Source organism: Abramis brama (assembly GCF_963993115.1).
Source record: "Abramis brama genome assembly, chromosome: 17".
Taxonomy (NCBI): Eukaryota; Metazoa; Chordata; class Actinopteri; order Cypriniformes; family Leuciscidae; genus Abramis; species Abramis brama.
In genome coordinates this window covers 1,165,001-1,182,500 of record NC_139979.1, presented here as the reverse complement: position 1 = coordinate 1,182,500, position 17,500 = coordinate 1,165,001, and the positions used below count along the sequence as shown (strand labels likewise).

Here is a 17,500-nt window from a genome sequence, read left to right as displayed (position 1 = left end):
GTCTGTCTGTCTGTCTATCATCATCGTCTGTCTGTCTGTCTGTCTGTCTGTCTGTCTGTCTGTCTGTCTGTCTATCATCATCGTCTGTCTGTCTGTCTGTCTGTCTGTCTATCTATCATCATCGTCTGTCTGTCTGTCTATCATCATCGTCTGTCTGTCTGTCTGTCTATCATCATCATCATTGTCTGTCTGTCTGTCTATTTATCTATCTATCTGTCTCTCTGTCAATCGTTCTTTTGTTCTTTCGCTCCATCTATAATTCTATCATTTCCTGAGTCCGACTCCAATCAGACTCTATTGACTGTCAGTGAAGGACGAGTGAGTCTCATCCAGTGGCCAGAACATCACAGAGCTTTAGTGGCTCTTTTGACCAGTAAAAAACACCTAAATTCCCATAGCAACAGCATAGCGATGCCTTCTCTCTCTCACACACACACACAGCACACGAGCACTGAACTTGTACAAACCCAGTTTCCTACTCTCGCTTTATTTTTATTCAGACAGGCAGGAGGAGTGGGAGAGAGAGAGAGAGAGAGAGAGAGAGAGAGAGAGAGAGAGAGCGAGAGAGAGCGAGAGAGAGAGAGAGAGAGTCTATCCATTTCCTGCATTGGGTGTTTTGATTTATTTGTGCCTTTTCAATTACACTCTATTTGTGTGTGTGTGTGTGTGTATGTGTGTGTGTGTTGTGGGTCAGCGGACAATAGGACAGATGCAGTTAATGCTGTAGTCAGACTCGACCTCTAGTCAAACACACTCTCACTCTATTTACACAGAAATGCACATTATGTTCTCCATAATGATAATGTTATCTGGCCTCTGCCGGTGGTTCTCTGTTATTGGGCCTAATTCTCAGGCGCTTGTATTATAACTCACCTTTAGGGTGGAAATATTGCAATATACATCAGTTATTTCCGGCCACACAGCTAATCTCCGGGAGAACAGGCTCTGAAGCGTTCGCCCCAGTGTGAATTCTACATTGTTGGCGGTGTAAAGTCAAGCGTTTCTGTTATTATCAGTCACACTGAGAGGTGGAGATTTAAACAGCCCTAAATGTTACACTTGTCCTGTCCCGTTTGTGCCAGTCATGAATGACACATCAAGCTGCGCCAGCGACTGAATTACATTTTTCACTTTAACATTCAGGTCCCGATCCAAATCTAATGACTCTATATCATAGTGTGTTTCATTTACAGGATAGAAAAAAAAAACCTGGATATTCAATTTTGTTTTAGTTACTTTATCTTTATTATAGTATGTTAGTTCTTTTATTACTAGGGTAAAAACAGGATATCACACTTTGTTTTATTTTTTTTTATTTTTTTTTATTTTTTTTATTTTTTTTTAGTGTTTCACAAAACCACAGTGTTTCATTTCAGTTTCATGTTAATTTTTGTAACCTTTCATTATGATTTTTTAAAACCTTGTATGACTTGTATGATGGTTTTTATTTTATTTTATTTTATTTTATTTTATTTTATTTTATTTTATTTTATTTTATTTTATAGGGTTTTTATGTTTACATAATTTCAGTTTCATGTTTAATTTTTTAAGCAGGATATAAAAATACATGATTTCAAAGATTTGTTGGAGGGTTTTTATTATTTAATTTAATTTAATTTAATTTAATTTAATTTAATTTAATTTAATTTAATTTAATTTAATTTAATTTATAATTTTATTTTATTGTATGTTATTTTATGGGTTTTTTAGGTTAAACGTAATTTCAGTTTCATGTTTAATTTTTTTAAGCAGGATATAAAAATACAGGATTTCAAAGATTTGTTGGAGGGTTTTTATTATTTAATTTAATTTAATTTAATTTAATTTAATTTAATTTAATTTAATTTATAATTTTATTTTATTGTATGTTATTTTATGGGTTTTTTAGGTTAAACGTAATTTCAGTTTCATGTTTAATTTTTTTAAGCAGGATATAAAAATACAGGATTTCAAAGACTTGTAGGAGGGTTTTTATTATTTTATTTTATTTTATTTTATTTTATTTTATTTTATTTTATTTTATTTTATTTTATTTTATTTTATTTTATTTTATTTTATTTTAGTTTAGTGTTATGTTATGTTATGTTATTTTTGCAGTGAGTCATACAGTTTTTTTCATTTGACGTGGGGTCAATGGTAAATGTTACTGGTGCCAAATTTGGGTCTCAAAATATTTTTCAGTAAACCAGACTCCGTCAGCCTGTCGTCTCTCAGGTGTGTGTGAGTTCTGGATCCAGCCTTCAACACGAGCTGATGCCTGACGTTTTACAAATGCACAAAAAACTCTCGTTTGCCCTTTTCAACATTACAGAACTGACAGAAGTGTTTGAGACTCATGAAATGTGTGTTCCCTCTTGTCGGATCTCACTGTAATCATGGCGGCGCCGAGTTTGATTGACAGGCCGAGGCCGGCTGGGTTAGAGTTCACTGGGAACGGATGAAATGGTTCAGCCTTGACGTACTTCTGCTCTGTTTTACTGGGTTTCACTGTCACAGAGATTGACTGTTATGAAGTTATGGCTGAATCCTGGAGGTGTTCGAGGAAACAAACAGCTTTTCTGTCATTTGCATCTCAGTAAATAGCAGTCATTTATAAAGGTCACATTTTATGGCATGTGAAGCTTCAAATACTTCCTCCATTTATTTTGCAACCAGGGCCACTTTATAATGACACCAATCATGAATCCATCAGTCCACCCAAAGTTTTACTCCTTCATAGCTTAGCAGTTTTGTTGTCAGTTATGTTTTGTATTAACTTAATCGCCAATGTTTCTCTTGAATTTACTTAGTAGAAATAGAATTGTTGACTTTCTGTAAGAGTAAAGCGCTGTAGAATGAATGTGAACATCAGCTCAGATCACTTGATTTAGAGTAAATCTGAGGAGAAGTTCATATTGCAGTTTGAGATATTCATCAGATCATTTTTCACTCAATTCTGTTGAGTATATGATGCATTTTCTCTCATTTTAATGCGGATTTAACGCATGTTATTGTAACCCAAGGTTAGTGAAACTTCCCCTGCTCGAGTAGATCAGAGATGTATTGATCAGAAATCGCTGGATGGGAGTTTCGCAGAAGACACTGACTTGATTTAAAAAGGTAGGAAAAGGCAGATGATTTGATCCGTCTGCTTCTTCTTCACAGGTTATCAGGAATTAATATTCCTGTTCCCATCGTCAGCAACAAGAACTGGCTCCGGCTTCATTTCGTGACGGACAACAGCCATCGGCACAAAGGATTCAGCGCTCAATATCAAGGTGCGTTTTCAATAGATTTTCTTTTAGAAATGGTGTGATTCACATTGATTTCCCGTTTCTGGTCAATGCTGACGGCAAATATCATAAAAACATGTCCAGGGCTTTCATTTATAAAACTGTGCGTAGGATCCTTACTAAAAGTGTACGTGCGCCCGAAAGCCAAAAATGGCGTACGCCAAAAAATATTCAGACTTCGTACGCCAGAACCCTTTATAAACCCCAGCCAGCGGAAGATTGTGCGCACATGCGTCTCCTCCCCGAAATAACCATATGTGGAGCTTACAACCATGCAGATCCTCATCTGCATATCATTTGCATATGATTATTCATCCACGTGATAACGTTTAACGGTACAAGACACATTACATTGATAAAAATCATGTAGCCTATCCTTGCCTTGTTTTTGAATACATAAATCAAATAGTGTAAAATACATTTCAGAGAAAGTTTTTCTCAATCTTTTCCACTGGCTGAATTGTATTTTTAATTGATTTATATTTTTAATGGAAACCTATAGGCCTTGGGCATATGAAACGAAACTATTGCACAAAACTATTTTCTCAGACAATCTGGTATTATCATGATAAGCAATTCTCTCAGTGGTTAAAACATTAAAACATTAAAACACAGCACGCCACAGGGAAAGTGTTCAGAAGCATTGCATCCACTGCAAATATTTATATTGATTGAATATACATTTTTTTGTAACTTCTCAGTAATGATTTCATTTTTAAGTTTTTAACTTCATTAATTTGAATGCATATTTAATCCAAATGTTTATATCAGAAGTAAAATAGTTTAAATCATTTTTTTTTTTTTATTTAAACTGTTATTTGCGTCAGTAGCCGCGTTTCCATTACCCTTCAAATTATGCAAATTATAATTGCGAATTGAAAATACGCCCAATGGAAACACGTAATTTTCGCAAAATCTCCCATTTATGCAAAAAAGTTTTTCCTTTCGCATGAGGAGGTCGCAAAAGTGCAATGGAAATGGTTTTTGCGCATTTACAGGTCACCTGACGTAGATGACGCGGTGTGTTTGGACAGAATACGAGATTGCGAGTTATTTATTAAATTCATAAAAGACAAAATAATGACAGAAATACTGGATTCTAAACCTCAAATAAATGCCACAATCAAGACCTCGAAGCAGAAATGAGGGAGAAACACCCAGAAACTCCTCATATGAGCCGCTCACAGGTATAATAAGGGTCGTTCCTCACCATTAATGATTGGATAACGCCTCGGTTACGACTGTAACCTCGGTTCCCTGAAGAGGGAACGAGCGTTGCGTCGAGAATGACGCTATGGGGAACGCTTTGCGTGATGACGTCTTGAAGCACATGTAAAATCAGTCCAATGGTGTAGCGGGACGTCAGAGGCGGGTGACGTCACGTACCAGGAAGCTATAAAAGCCGGCCCGAAACAGAAAACGAAAGCTTCGTAAAAGTCTGAAGTCGAGCTGACAGGCATGAAGGAGATATGGCAAGGCGACGCAACGCTCGTTCCCTCTTCAGGGAACCGAGGTTACAGTCGTAACCGAGGCGTTCCCTTTCAAGGGAACTCCCGTTGCGTCGAGAATGACGCTATGGGGAACGTCTATACCAACGCCTCCATAGCTACGAATGTCTGTCCTGTGTGTAATCTAATAGAGCAGCACTAGGATGACAAAACATGAGACCCTGGAGCAGAGTCTAGATCCAAAGAGTAAAACCTGACGAAAGTGTGCGGTGAGGACCAGCCTGCCGCATCACAGACATCCTGTAGTGAAACTCCTGAAATAAGGGCCTTAGAGGCCGCCATACTCCTTGTAGAGTGCGACCGGACAGCCAAAGGAGAAGGCTGCCCAGCCGCCTCATAAGCAAGTGAGATAGCCTCGACCACCCACTTGCTCATTCTTTGCTTAGACACCGGCCCTCCCTTGTTAGGGGAGCCAAAGCAAACAAACAACTGATCACTTCTGCGCCACAGGGCAGCTCTGTGGACGTAGGCGTCTAACGCCCGAACTGGGCAAAGCAAATTATTAGCCTCCTGGTCCGCATTCTGGAAGGGAGGAGGACAGAAGGCCTGCAGAATAATAGGTCTGGCCACATTAGTGGGGACCTTGGGGACATAACCCGGTCTGGGATGGAGAAAAGCTTTCACCATACCCGGAGCAAACTCTAAGCAGGACGGAGCAACCGACAATGCTTGAATATCCCCAATTCTCTTAAGAGAAGAAATGGCAAGAAGGAAAATAGCTTTCAAAGTCAGAAACTTTTCCGAAACCTCCTCAATGGGCTCAAAGGGGGCCAGGGACAGGCCTTGTAGAGCAATGGACAAGTCCCATGGCGGCACCCTAGAGCGGACTGCAGGCCTCAGCCTCCAAGTGCCACGAAGGAAACGAGATACCAGAGGGTCCTTCCCCACAGACATTCCACCCAAAGGAATGTGGTAAGCACCTATGGCCGCCACATAGACCTTTAAAGTGGACGGGGTCAGACCTGCAGTGAACCGGTCCTGCAGGAACTCCAGCACTGTACCAATTGGGCAGTGGACTGGGTCCAACCGACGGTCACTACACCAAGAAGTGAATACTCTCCACTTCAGGGCATAAAGTTTCCTCGTGGAGGGAGCTCTGGACTGTAGAATGGTCTCAACAACCTCAGTTGAGAGACCTGACTCTATGAGCTGGGCCCCCTCAGAGGCCAAGCCCACAGGTTCCACAGTTCTGGGCGGGGGTGAAATATTGAGCCCCCTGCCTGGGACAGAAGGTCTCTCCTGACGGGTAACTCCAGAGGATGCCCGTCGAGGAGGGAGACCAGATCGGGAAACCATACTCTGCCCGGCCAACGCGGGGCTATTAGAAGCAGGCAAACCCGGTCCCTGCGAACTCTCTCCAGAACTCCCGGGAGCAGAGCAACTGGGGGAAAGGCGTACAGACGTAGCCTCGGCCACGTCTGAACCATAGCATCCAGTCCCAGAGGAGCTGGATGCGTGAGGGAGAACCAAAGTGGACAGTGAGACGTCTCTCGAGACGCAAACAAATCCACTTGTGCTTGGCCGTACTCCCTCCATATCAGCTCCACCACCTCGGGGTGGAGCCTCCATTCCCCGGGCCTCGGCCCCTGCCTCGACAGAGTGTCTGCTCCTATATTCTGAACCCCGGGGATGTAGGCTGCTCTGAGTGACAGCAACTTCCCCTGGGACCACAAGAGGATATGGCGTGCCAGATTTGATAATGGGCGCGAGCGCAAACCCCCTTGGTGGTTGATGTAGGCGACTACCGACGTGTTGTCCGTATGCACTAACACATGGTGTCCCCTGAGGTCTGTGACAAAGCTCCTCAGAGCCCGGAAGACAGCTAACATCTCTAGGCGATTGATATGCCAGGAACGATGATGGTCTTCCCACAGACCTTGAGCTGAGCGACCCTCCAGGATCGCTCCCCAACCCGTGAGGGAAGCATCCGTCGTTAGCAGTCTGCGACGACAAGAAGCTCCCAACACTGGGCCCTGGGACAGGAACCAAGGTTTCTTCCACATAACCAAGGCACGTAGGCATCGCCGCGTGACCTTGATTGTGCGAAATGGGTTGCCCCTCGGGGAAAACCCCCTGGTCCTGAGCCACCACTGCAGGGGCCTCATGTGCAGCAGTCCAAAAGGTATCACGTTGGAAGCTGCTGCCATGAGACCCAACAGTCTCTGGAACTGTTTGACAGTGAGTAGCTGGCCTAGCTTTACACTTTTCACAGCTGCAAGGATGGACTCTATACGTGGCGGTGACAGGCGCGCCTGCATCGACACTGAGTCCCAAACCACGCCTAGGAAAGTGGTTCTCTGGAGTGGAGAAAGCACACTCTTCTTGGCGTTCAGCCGTAACCCCAGCTCTTTCATGTGGGCGAGAACAACATCTCGATGTTGAACCGCCAACTGATGCGACTGAGCTAAAATCAACCAATCGTCGATGTAGTTCATGATGCGAATCCCCTGAAGGCGCAGAGGCGCCAGAGCTGCATCCATACATTTCGTGAAAGTGCGGGGTGATAAAGCTAGGCCGAATGGAAGAACACGATATTGGTATGCTTTGCCCCCGAAAGCAAACCTCAGGAACTTCCAATGACACGGACGGATGGAAATATGGAAATATGCGTCCTTGAGATCTATCGTGACAAACCAGTCCTCGGACCTGATCTGTGGCACGATCTGTCTCAATGTCAACATTTTGAACTTGAGCTGCATGACTGACTCGTTCAGAACTCGAAGATCCAAAATGGGACGCAATCCCCCGTCCTTTTTTGGAACTATGAAGTACCGGCTGTAAAACCCGGTTTCCCTGTCGGAGGGAGGTACATATTCTATGGCCCCTTTCTCTAACAGAGTGTTTACTTCCTGTTCCATAACCAGAACCTGCTCGGGGCCCACCACTGTGGGTAGGACCCCCATAAACCGAGGTGGGCGTTTCTTGAATTGTATCTGATACCCTTTTCCTACGGTCTGCAGGACCCAACGAGAAACATTTGACAGTAGCTTCCACGCTGTCAAAGATTCTACTAGAGGTACCAGCCTCTCGAGACTGGTTTCTGGATTTTGTTGTTGTTGAGCAGTCAATTCGACGCCCTGTAACGGCGCACCGGCAGGGAGCGACCGAACAGACTGCTCTAACACCCTCCTCGGAGGGGGCGGGCATCCCGAGGCCACTACGTTTCCGGGTGGTCCTTGAGATATGTGCTCGCCGGAGACCGCTGCGCCCTGTAACACCGATGGCGGCAGGGTTGGCAGAACGGTCCCCTGAGGGTACCGAAGAGAGACGGGCACCGTAAAAAGAGGTGTTAACCGCTCTGCTTCGGGGGGGACTACCCTCATTAATCCTGAGCCCTCGGACGTCAGGATTTCTTCCCAGCAGCCTTCTTGGCGGTAATAACGGTCCGCAGATCCGTTCTACCCCTCGAAGACTGCTGGGTTTGAGCGCGCCCTCCGTGTCCCCGAGATTTTTGTGGGGGAGCACGGGAGGACACGCTCTGCTTCTGAGTGGCACGATGCTCAGCACCCTTTTTAGAGGAGTGAGGCTGCTCCCGCTCAGCAGCCTCATAGAAAGAACGGCGGGGAAGAAGCTTTTGAAGAGCAGATGCTTGTTTAGCGGCTTCTTGTGATTTTGCAACCGCAATATTTACTGCATCCCCAAATAACCCGGCAGTGGAAACCGGAGCGTCTAACAGAACATGCTTTTCTTTGTCCTTAATATCGCTCAGGTTGAGCCACAGATGCCTCTCAGTAGCCACCAGGGCTGCCATAGACCGCCCGATAGATTTAGCGGTCTCCTTGGTGGCTCTGAGAGAAACATCCGTGGCTCTGCGCAGTTCAGCCACAGTGTCGGGACCGATTCCCCCGCCCTCCTCTAAATCCCCCAATAATTCTGCCTGATAGGCTTGTAAAATAGACATCGTATGCAGACACGCTGCAGCTTGACCAGCGGCTGCATACGACTTATTAATCAGGGAAGATGTCAACTTTACTGGCTTTGAGGGAAGTGTAGGAGCCTTCAGGGAAGATGCCGTTGCTGGAGAGAGATAGCCCGCGAGCGTCTCTTCCACCTTCGGCATCTCCCCATAACCATGCTCTTTATATTGTGAAATAGTGGAATATAGAGAGGTGTGTGGTGTGTAAACTCTGTAAGAGACTGGTCTCCCCCACGATCTCGACACCTCGGTGTGGAGATCGGGGAAAAACGGCAGGCTCCTACGCTGGGGCTGAGCACGAGATGGCAGGAAGCGTTCGTCGAGTTTGCTTTTTGAACGAACGTCCTGCCTATCCTCTGGCCACTCAATAGACAATCTGTCAACTGCTCTCGTGATCACATCGAGCAGTTCTTCAAAAGCATGAGACTGAGGTGGCGAATCCTCAGACTCAGCATCAATACTTACAACATCCAACTCCTCAGAGCTGGATAGTTGCAGTATTGGTGCCTCTATCGGGGGGGAAGAAACCGCAGCGCGTGCTTCCACACCCTGATGAGAGGCACTGGATCTGTCAGTAAGAGGCTGAGATAAGGCAGAGCCCGTCTCAACATCCACTGACAGATCCATTTGCGAACCCCAGGTCTGAGATCGCCGCCGAGCCTCAGCCGCGGCGGGACCCGAGCCCTGGGGAACGTGGTCGGGATTGAACCGAGCCAACCGGGATCGGAGCGTCCGCAATGGAAGCGCACAGCAATGCACACAGTCACCACCCTCGAGTGCTGACTGGGCATGCTCCTCTCCCAAACAAACAACACAAAGAGTGTGTGTGTCACCTCCCGTTAAATAACGCGGGCAGGGATGGACACACACTCGATACTGCTGCTTGCTCGCCATATCTGAATAAATATATATATATATAGACAGACAACACCAAATAACAAGGACAGATTTCAACACAGAGCGCGACTGAAGACTCAGAAAGCTTTCGTTTTCTGTTTCGGGCCGGCTTTTATAGCTTCCTGGTACGTGACGTCACCCGCCTCTGACGTCCCGCTACACCATTGGACTGATTTTACATGTGCTTCAAGACGTCATCACGCAAAGCGTTCCCCATAGCGTCATTCTCGACGCAACGGGAGTTCCCTTGAAAGGGAACACACATACGTCTCCTTCGATTAATAATAATGGCCAGTGCAGCGGCTGCTGGGATATAGTACATAAACCTACCAATGTCCGTTGTCATGTTTTTTGGAATGATTTTACTTATCGCGAGAGAAAAAAAATAAGTTTTAGTCGCATAACATCGGTTAATGGAAACGCTGTCATTTCACAATAGTTTTTTGTCGACATTTAGAAAAATCACAAAAGTTTTGCGCAAATCTGTAATGGAAACGCGCCTAGTTTCACTAAACGGCCCAGCGCGCTCGCTGGCGCGGACATTTAAGAAGGGATGGACATTTGCTTCAAGTGATAGGCTTGGTGAGTGAAATTATATTTGTATTATCTTTCTGTATATGTTAAATTTTTTTTTAGATTTTCTGTCTAAAAGTGACCAAAAAGACATTTAACTCCAGCTCACCATCGGTGTCGCCAAACTGCTCCGTCTCCAAAACGTTCGTACGCATGTGTCAGAGTTTGCGTGCAGGAGCGCAAATATTCCCGTCAAGTTTGTTTTTATAAATCATAACTCATGCGTGTGCAGTGGCGTACGGCTCTGTCAGGCCCTGTTTTGTGCGGACGCAACGGTTATAAATGAGACCCCAGGTCATACACATTTCACCTCCACATGAGGAAAACACAGTACATGTAACTGGGTGTTACATATGAAGAATCTTAATGGTCCTAAAAATAGGCTTTGTTTTTTTGCAAAATGTAATTTCTTGTTTTTTTCTTTTAATTTTGGGCCGAAGTTTGACCCGACAGCTTTCATGTGATTCAGGATATCTGATGATCACCTCGTTAATCTTAATCACCTTATAATTACAAACAATTACTTGATATTTTATAACGAGGAGCGGAAGACAACCTGCTGGACGTTGAATCAAAGCAAGTTGTTTTCAATTAACTTGACTGGAAGCAAATCTAAGACATGAATTCCAGTCCTAATATACTGAAGGAAAATAATTTTATTAACACACAAATCATGACTCAAATGAACCGTATTGTTTTGACTTGTTTTCTAACTAATTGAGTAGATGTTTCTCATGTATTTCTGCAGAATGCTTTTTAAATCTCACCTTTGTGGAATTATAATTGACCTGATTATTGTTCTCTTTTCCTGAGCAGTGAAACGATCCGGAGATTTTAAATCAAGGGGAGTAAAATTACTACCTGGAAAAGACAATACGAGCAAATTTTCAATAAGTAAGTGTGTTTTCTTTCTCTTTGTGAAATAAAATTCACTCTGTCTTACAAAAATCAGTATCATGTTACAGTATGGGATATATCAGATGGTACTTTGATATACACTACCGTTCAAAAGACGGAACGTTTATTAATAATTGAGCACCAATAATAACTGATGATGATAATTGAGCATCAAATCCTCATATTAGAGTGATTTCTGAAGGATCATGTGACACTGAAGACTGGAGTAATGATGCTGAAAATTCAGCTTTGATCACAGGAATAAATTACACTTTACTATATATTCACATAGAGAACAGCAATTTTAAACTGTAATAATATTTCACAATTTTTACTGTATTTTCGATCAAATAAATCCAGCCTTGGTGAGCAGAAAAAAAACATCATAACATTTGTTTAACCTCAAACTTTTGAACAGTAGTGTGTACAGTTATAGGAATGGCTTATCGACCAAAATCTTGTTTTATACAGTATGAGACTCTAAACAGATTACAGATCATAGATTTTGTTAATGTGGCAAATTAATGTTTCCACCACCAAAATAAAACATTTCAAAAGATAATTGCGACTTTTTATCTCACAATTCTGACTATATAACTCACAATTGCGACTTTATATCACACAATTCTGACTATATAACTCACAATTGCGACTTTATATCACACAATTCTGACTTTATAACTTGCAATTGCGACTTTATATCACACAATTCTGACTATATAACTTGCAATTGCGACTTTATATCACACAATTCTGACTATATAACTCACAATTGCGAATTTATATCTCACAATTCTGACTATATAACTCACAATTGCGACTTTATATCACACAATTCTGACTATATAACTCACAATTGCAATTTTATATCACACAATTCTGACTATATAACTTGAAATTGCGACTTTATATCACACAATTGTGACTTTATAACTCACAATTGCGACTTTATATCACACAATTCTGACTATATAACACAATTGCGACTTTATATCACACAATTCTGACTATATAACACAATTGCGACTTTATATCACACAATTCTGACTATATAACACAATTGCGACTTTATATCACACAATTCTGACTATATAACTTGCAATTGCGACTTTATATCACACAATTCTGATTATATAACTCGCAATTGCGACTTTATATCTCACAATTCTGACTATATAACTTGCAATTGCGACTTTATATCTCACAATTCTGACTATATAACTCACAATTGCAACTTTATATCACACAATTCTGACTATATAACTCACAATTGCAACTTTATATCACACAATTCTGACTATATAACTTGCAATTGCGACTTTATATCTCACAATTCTGATTATATAACTCGCAATTGCGACTTTATATCTCACAATTCTGACTATATAACTTGCAATTGCGACTTTATATCTCACAATTCTGACTATATAACTCACAATTGCAACTTTATATCACACAATTCTGACTATATAACTCACAATTGCAACTTTATATCACACAATTCTGACTATATAACTTGAAATTGCGACTTTATATCACACAATTCTGACTATATAACTCACAATTGCAACTTTATATCACACAATTCTGACTATATAACTTGCAATTGCGACTTTATATCACACAATTCTGACTATATAACTGTGCAACTCACAACTATTAATGTGAGAAAAAAAGTCTGAATTTTTAGATAAAAAGTTGCAATTACCTTTTTTTTTATTTATTCTGTGGCGGAAACAAGCTTCTGTAGTTTGGCAACCATAAACAACCAATGTTTATTCAGCTCTAGCATAGTTCATGGTAACTCTGTGTCTGTGTGTGTGTGTGTGTGTGTGTGTGTGTGTCTGTGTGTGTGTGTGTGTGTGTGTCCGCTTTAAGATCTACTCTCAGTGCTCCTGCATGTCATGTGTAATTATTACTGTTAATATTGTTGCTCTAATGTCATAAAAGCTCTTAGCTGGTTAATTTCTTTCAGATGTGCATCCCTGTTAATTGTTTAATATTCTGTTGATTTTATTCCGCTGGTGATTTTGCATCTACTCCTTCAAAGCCTGTGATTCATAAAGCACGAACAATGCCACATATTTGTAATCCTCCCGCTTGCCATTTAGCAAATGGATCAAAGGAAATTAGAGCATCCGACGAAACAGAAATCTGCATTTTGATTAATTGAGCTTAGCTTGACTTACAGGTCCCTCACCCACAGAAGCTCTTCAGAGGAGAATGTCGAATCCGTGAAGAAAATGGCTTTAGGGGGGTTAGATTTCTCTCCAACCGAGACTTAATTACTCGACTGAGACGGCCAATCCTAACCTGGATCCAGCAGATGTCCGATCGCTATCTATGGAAATGAGCTTTAAACTCAAAGTCCTTTTTTATGGCTCCACGTGTTGAAGCGCCGAACCCAATGATTCATTTCGCCCTCGACAATGTAGCGCTCCAAACACTTAATTACAAGCGGATCAAATTTTTATGAGCCTCTATTTCACAGCGTCTGCATCATGCGTTTGGAAGTATGAGTTATGAGGGACTTAGCGAGTGTTATTCAGGACCTCAGTCTGCTGTCAAACACCCCTTTCTGAATGCAGCCCTTAATGGAGACCTTTTATGGCTTAATTTTGTTTTTTGCATGCATTATTTCCTCATATTCTCCATTGTTGCGGCTCCTCTCTTCCCAGTCTGTCAGTAACGCTCTGGAGTGTTTCCCGTATAACGCTGTAACTCGCTGCTTCACTACTATAGTGCGATCATTGTTGAAGAAATCAACTATAGTCACGACTGTTTCCCGAAACCTTATAGTCGCAAATTGGTCGTTCAACCGCGGTGGTTAATGATGTCACACAGGTTATGGAGTAATAACTTCTTTTTTAAATTAACGCGAGATGTTTTGCTATAAATCACAGACATGCATCTGAGGACTATTTCTCATTTTTCTCAGTTATTTTGCTTTATTTCCAGATTCAATCATAGGCTCGTTCTTACACACTAGAGCTCGTTCACACATGCGCACTCTTCAAGAACTACGCTTTAAATCTCTTGACAAACTAAAAAACGTAAATGGCATTTGTATGTATTCTAAATTAAAGACACAGATTGTTCTGAATGTCAGCTTGATTATTTTGCTCAAGATCAGGATTTATTGAGTCCACATGTCATGCAAACTAGAAACTCTTCTTCTAACCACAGGTCGAGATCTGTCGTTACACACACACAACTCTGCGATGCTGTTTGCGGATGTTCATTGGAACGATGTTTCGGGAAACACAGACTCGCTGAACTGCTGATAATGACAGAACTTGCGAACATAGTTGCTAACGATGCTTTCGGGAAACACACCCCTGTTTAGTTCCTGTCTCTATGAAGCCCCTCCTTCTTAAAGCACACTGTGCTCTGATTGGTTGGCTGGAGCAGTGTGTTGTGATTGGTCGAGCGCTTCGAGTGTGTTTGGGAAATGTCCCGCCCCTTACCATAACCGCCAGTTTAACACACTACTAACTAACACAACCAGGCCCCGCCCCTTTATTCTGCGCATGAATTATTTAAAGTTGAAAATCCAGCTTTTAATGTTGTTTATGTGTCTATGTGGTGTTTTTAATCTGCTTTAAGACAAACCATGTGTAAATTCATAAGTCGACTCCATTGCTGAGTATTTTCTCCTTAAAACTGCAGTGAACCAAAGACAGTCTCAAAAACACGCTTTGAAATCGCTGGTGTTTCTGACATCACAAACTACCTTGTAACCAATCAGATCAACGTGTGATCTTCAACCAGTGGATCTCTGAGCTGAGTGAGTGAGTGGAGGCGGGGCTCATTTGCATATTCATAGAACCGCGCATTCTAAATGAGGCAAGGGTGTCGAGTTACATTTAAGCTATTTTTAGACATGAAGAATAGTTTTTCAAGGAAAAAACGTTTAAATATGTAATTTTGGTGAGTTTTAAGGGATAAAATTATTGATTAAATGAGGGATATTGTGACGTGGAAGAAACTCAAGACTACAATGGAGGCGTTTCAGGAGTTCAGAAACACTGACTCTGATATAAAGAGACTTTGCAGAGCTTTTTCATGCTCAAACAGCAACATTACACACTAAAGAGAGATGAACGTGGGATAAATCATGATAGGTCCTGCACAACGGTAATTATCATGCGGCCAGTGATGGAGGAGATATTGACCTTGGTCACATGTAGTGTATAAATCATATTCATAAATCACACGAGTTATGCTGTAGGGATGTGTCTGTATTTAGACATGTGGTTTTGGTCAATAGCCATAACTGTGACGTCCAGGAGTGTATCGCACACATTAATGTTTAACAGAGTCATCACAGCACATCTGGTCATTTCTGTAACCGTTGAAAGGAAACGTTTGAAGAACAGATGCCACATGTGTGATGTGATGCTTTCTCTCACAATAAATCAGCCATGTACTAAAGTGACATCTAGAATACATCATTACTAACGTGATTAAAGTGTGGCTGGTTTCTAAACATTTCATTTGTGCCGAACCATGAGAGAAGAACTTCTCTGTTGATTGAGGATGAAAACTCAATATCTGAGGTTATGGAGAGCATGATCACAGGTTATGAAGGGTGATATCTCTCTTTCTCCCACAGTGAATGAAGGAATGGTCAAACAGGTTTCCAACTTCTGCCCAGATCCCGGGGAACCGGAGAACGGCAAACGCATCGGCACAGATTACAGGTAAACCTTCTCGTCGTGCACAGTCAGAACGGGACACACGGGTGCAGTTTGGTTTCAGAAAGTACGCAATTGTGAAAGTTTAGCTCATGAATATTCATTAGGTCATGCATAATTTAACATGATATTTAACTGTTTGGATAGCCTACCTACGCCTAGTTATTGCAGTAGCAGTGAAATGCTTGATAGCCTGTCACAGGAAGGCTATGAGATATTATTTGCTCATTTACAAGCCGAAACTGAAAAGTAAACAGAAACACTTAATCATTATTCAAACAACAGTTATCATTGAGGTTATATGATCTGACAGAAATATGTTTTCATTTAAAGCAGCAAATAATTTCGCGAATTTGTGATGCATTTTATTTTATTTAAGATTACGTAATGTTATATATTCTATTTTATTTGCTTAAATATTAATATTTATGTTTAATATGAATTTACCAAAAATATCAATTTAAATAAAATGCAACTAAAATTTAAAATGTAATGTTATATTTTCTTTCTTTTCTTTTTTAAATATCAATAGTTTTTTGCTAAATATTAATTTATTAAATATTAATTTATTAATTTAGCAAAATGAAAATAGATTTGATGTTATATTTATAATATTCATTTTATTCAACGCTATCTCACGACCAATTCGTACGAATTCGTACGAGTGATTAAAAGGTGGCTAATTCGTATGAATTCGTAATTTTATTTGCTTAAATATTAATATTTTTACTTAATATTAATTTAGCAAAATGTCAATTTAAATATTAATTCAATGTTAATTTAGCAAAAACATTTACATGTTTTTTTTTAGATATTAAAGGTGCCTTATGTAAAAATAAATAAATTCATACTCCACATTCCATACCAGATGGGGGCAGTATACCTCCAGAAAGTGAGTTGGTCTACTCTAGAGTATGAATATCTTCAAGCTACTCCCCTTCACCTTTACCAGTGAATATGTTCATATTCGTTTTGTTCATATTACATTTTTATTGTTAGTTTGAATTACATTAATTTGACAGACAGCATTCGCTGATGTTGACCAAGCTAGCGCCAACGTAACCAGAGCTTCCAACTCTCACGCATTAACCGTGAGACACACGCAAACACTTTTCACACGCTCTCACCCCACACATCAATTTTCTCACGCACAGAAAAATCGCGAAGCAAAGAGGACACGGAGACCGACAGACTAGACAGAGCAGGTTAGTTATGATATAAAAAAATCTCAGCTCTCAGATTCTGTCAATTAAATACCGTTTTGGCGCTTGTAAATGTTACACGACAGATCCCTAGCGCACGTGAACCGATCATCTCTACTAGCTAATAGTAAAAAAATCACGAACACTGAAAGATACAGTAACGTTAGGCTACAACTTACCAAAATGTATTCCTCATACATAATATCGACCAATCAGTGTTTTTTATCATCGTGAAGAGGTCAATAACACAGCTGGAGAACAATTATGTCAGATTTACCTCAGGAAAGCCATTTAATATACATAATATAGGTCACGTAGTTGGCAAGAAAAAAAGAGCAATAGAGATTGTGCTATGTGTACTATATTACAATACTGTATTTATGAACGTTATATACGTTTATCGAACAGCCTTCGATACATTTCTATGTTATAACTTCCCGAAAATCTACACAAACATATAAAACAAACTTCTAACAAAATACTAACAGCATCTTACTTACCAATCCAAACGAAATGTTGCAAGTTCGAAGTCAAACCT

At 41.1% G+C, this 17,500-nt stretch overlaps 1 protein-coding gene across 1 annotated transcript in view; it reads left to right on the top strand.

The window, feature by feature from the left end:
* csmd3a (CUB and Sushi multiple domains 3a) overlaps positions 1-17,500 on the top strand; it is a 332,667-nt gene that overhangs the window by 66,799 nt on the left and 248,368 nt on the right. Inside the window, exons 6-8 of the mRNA XM_084089625.1 lie at positions 3,145-3,257; positions 10,983-11,060; positions 15,679-15,766. Coding sequence (XP_083945751.1) covers positions 3,145-3,257; positions 10,983-11,060; positions 15,679-15,766 — 279 coding nt within the window. The remainder of the gene's footprint in view (positions 1-3,144; positions 3,258-10,982; positions 11,061-15,678; positions 15,767-17,500) is intronic.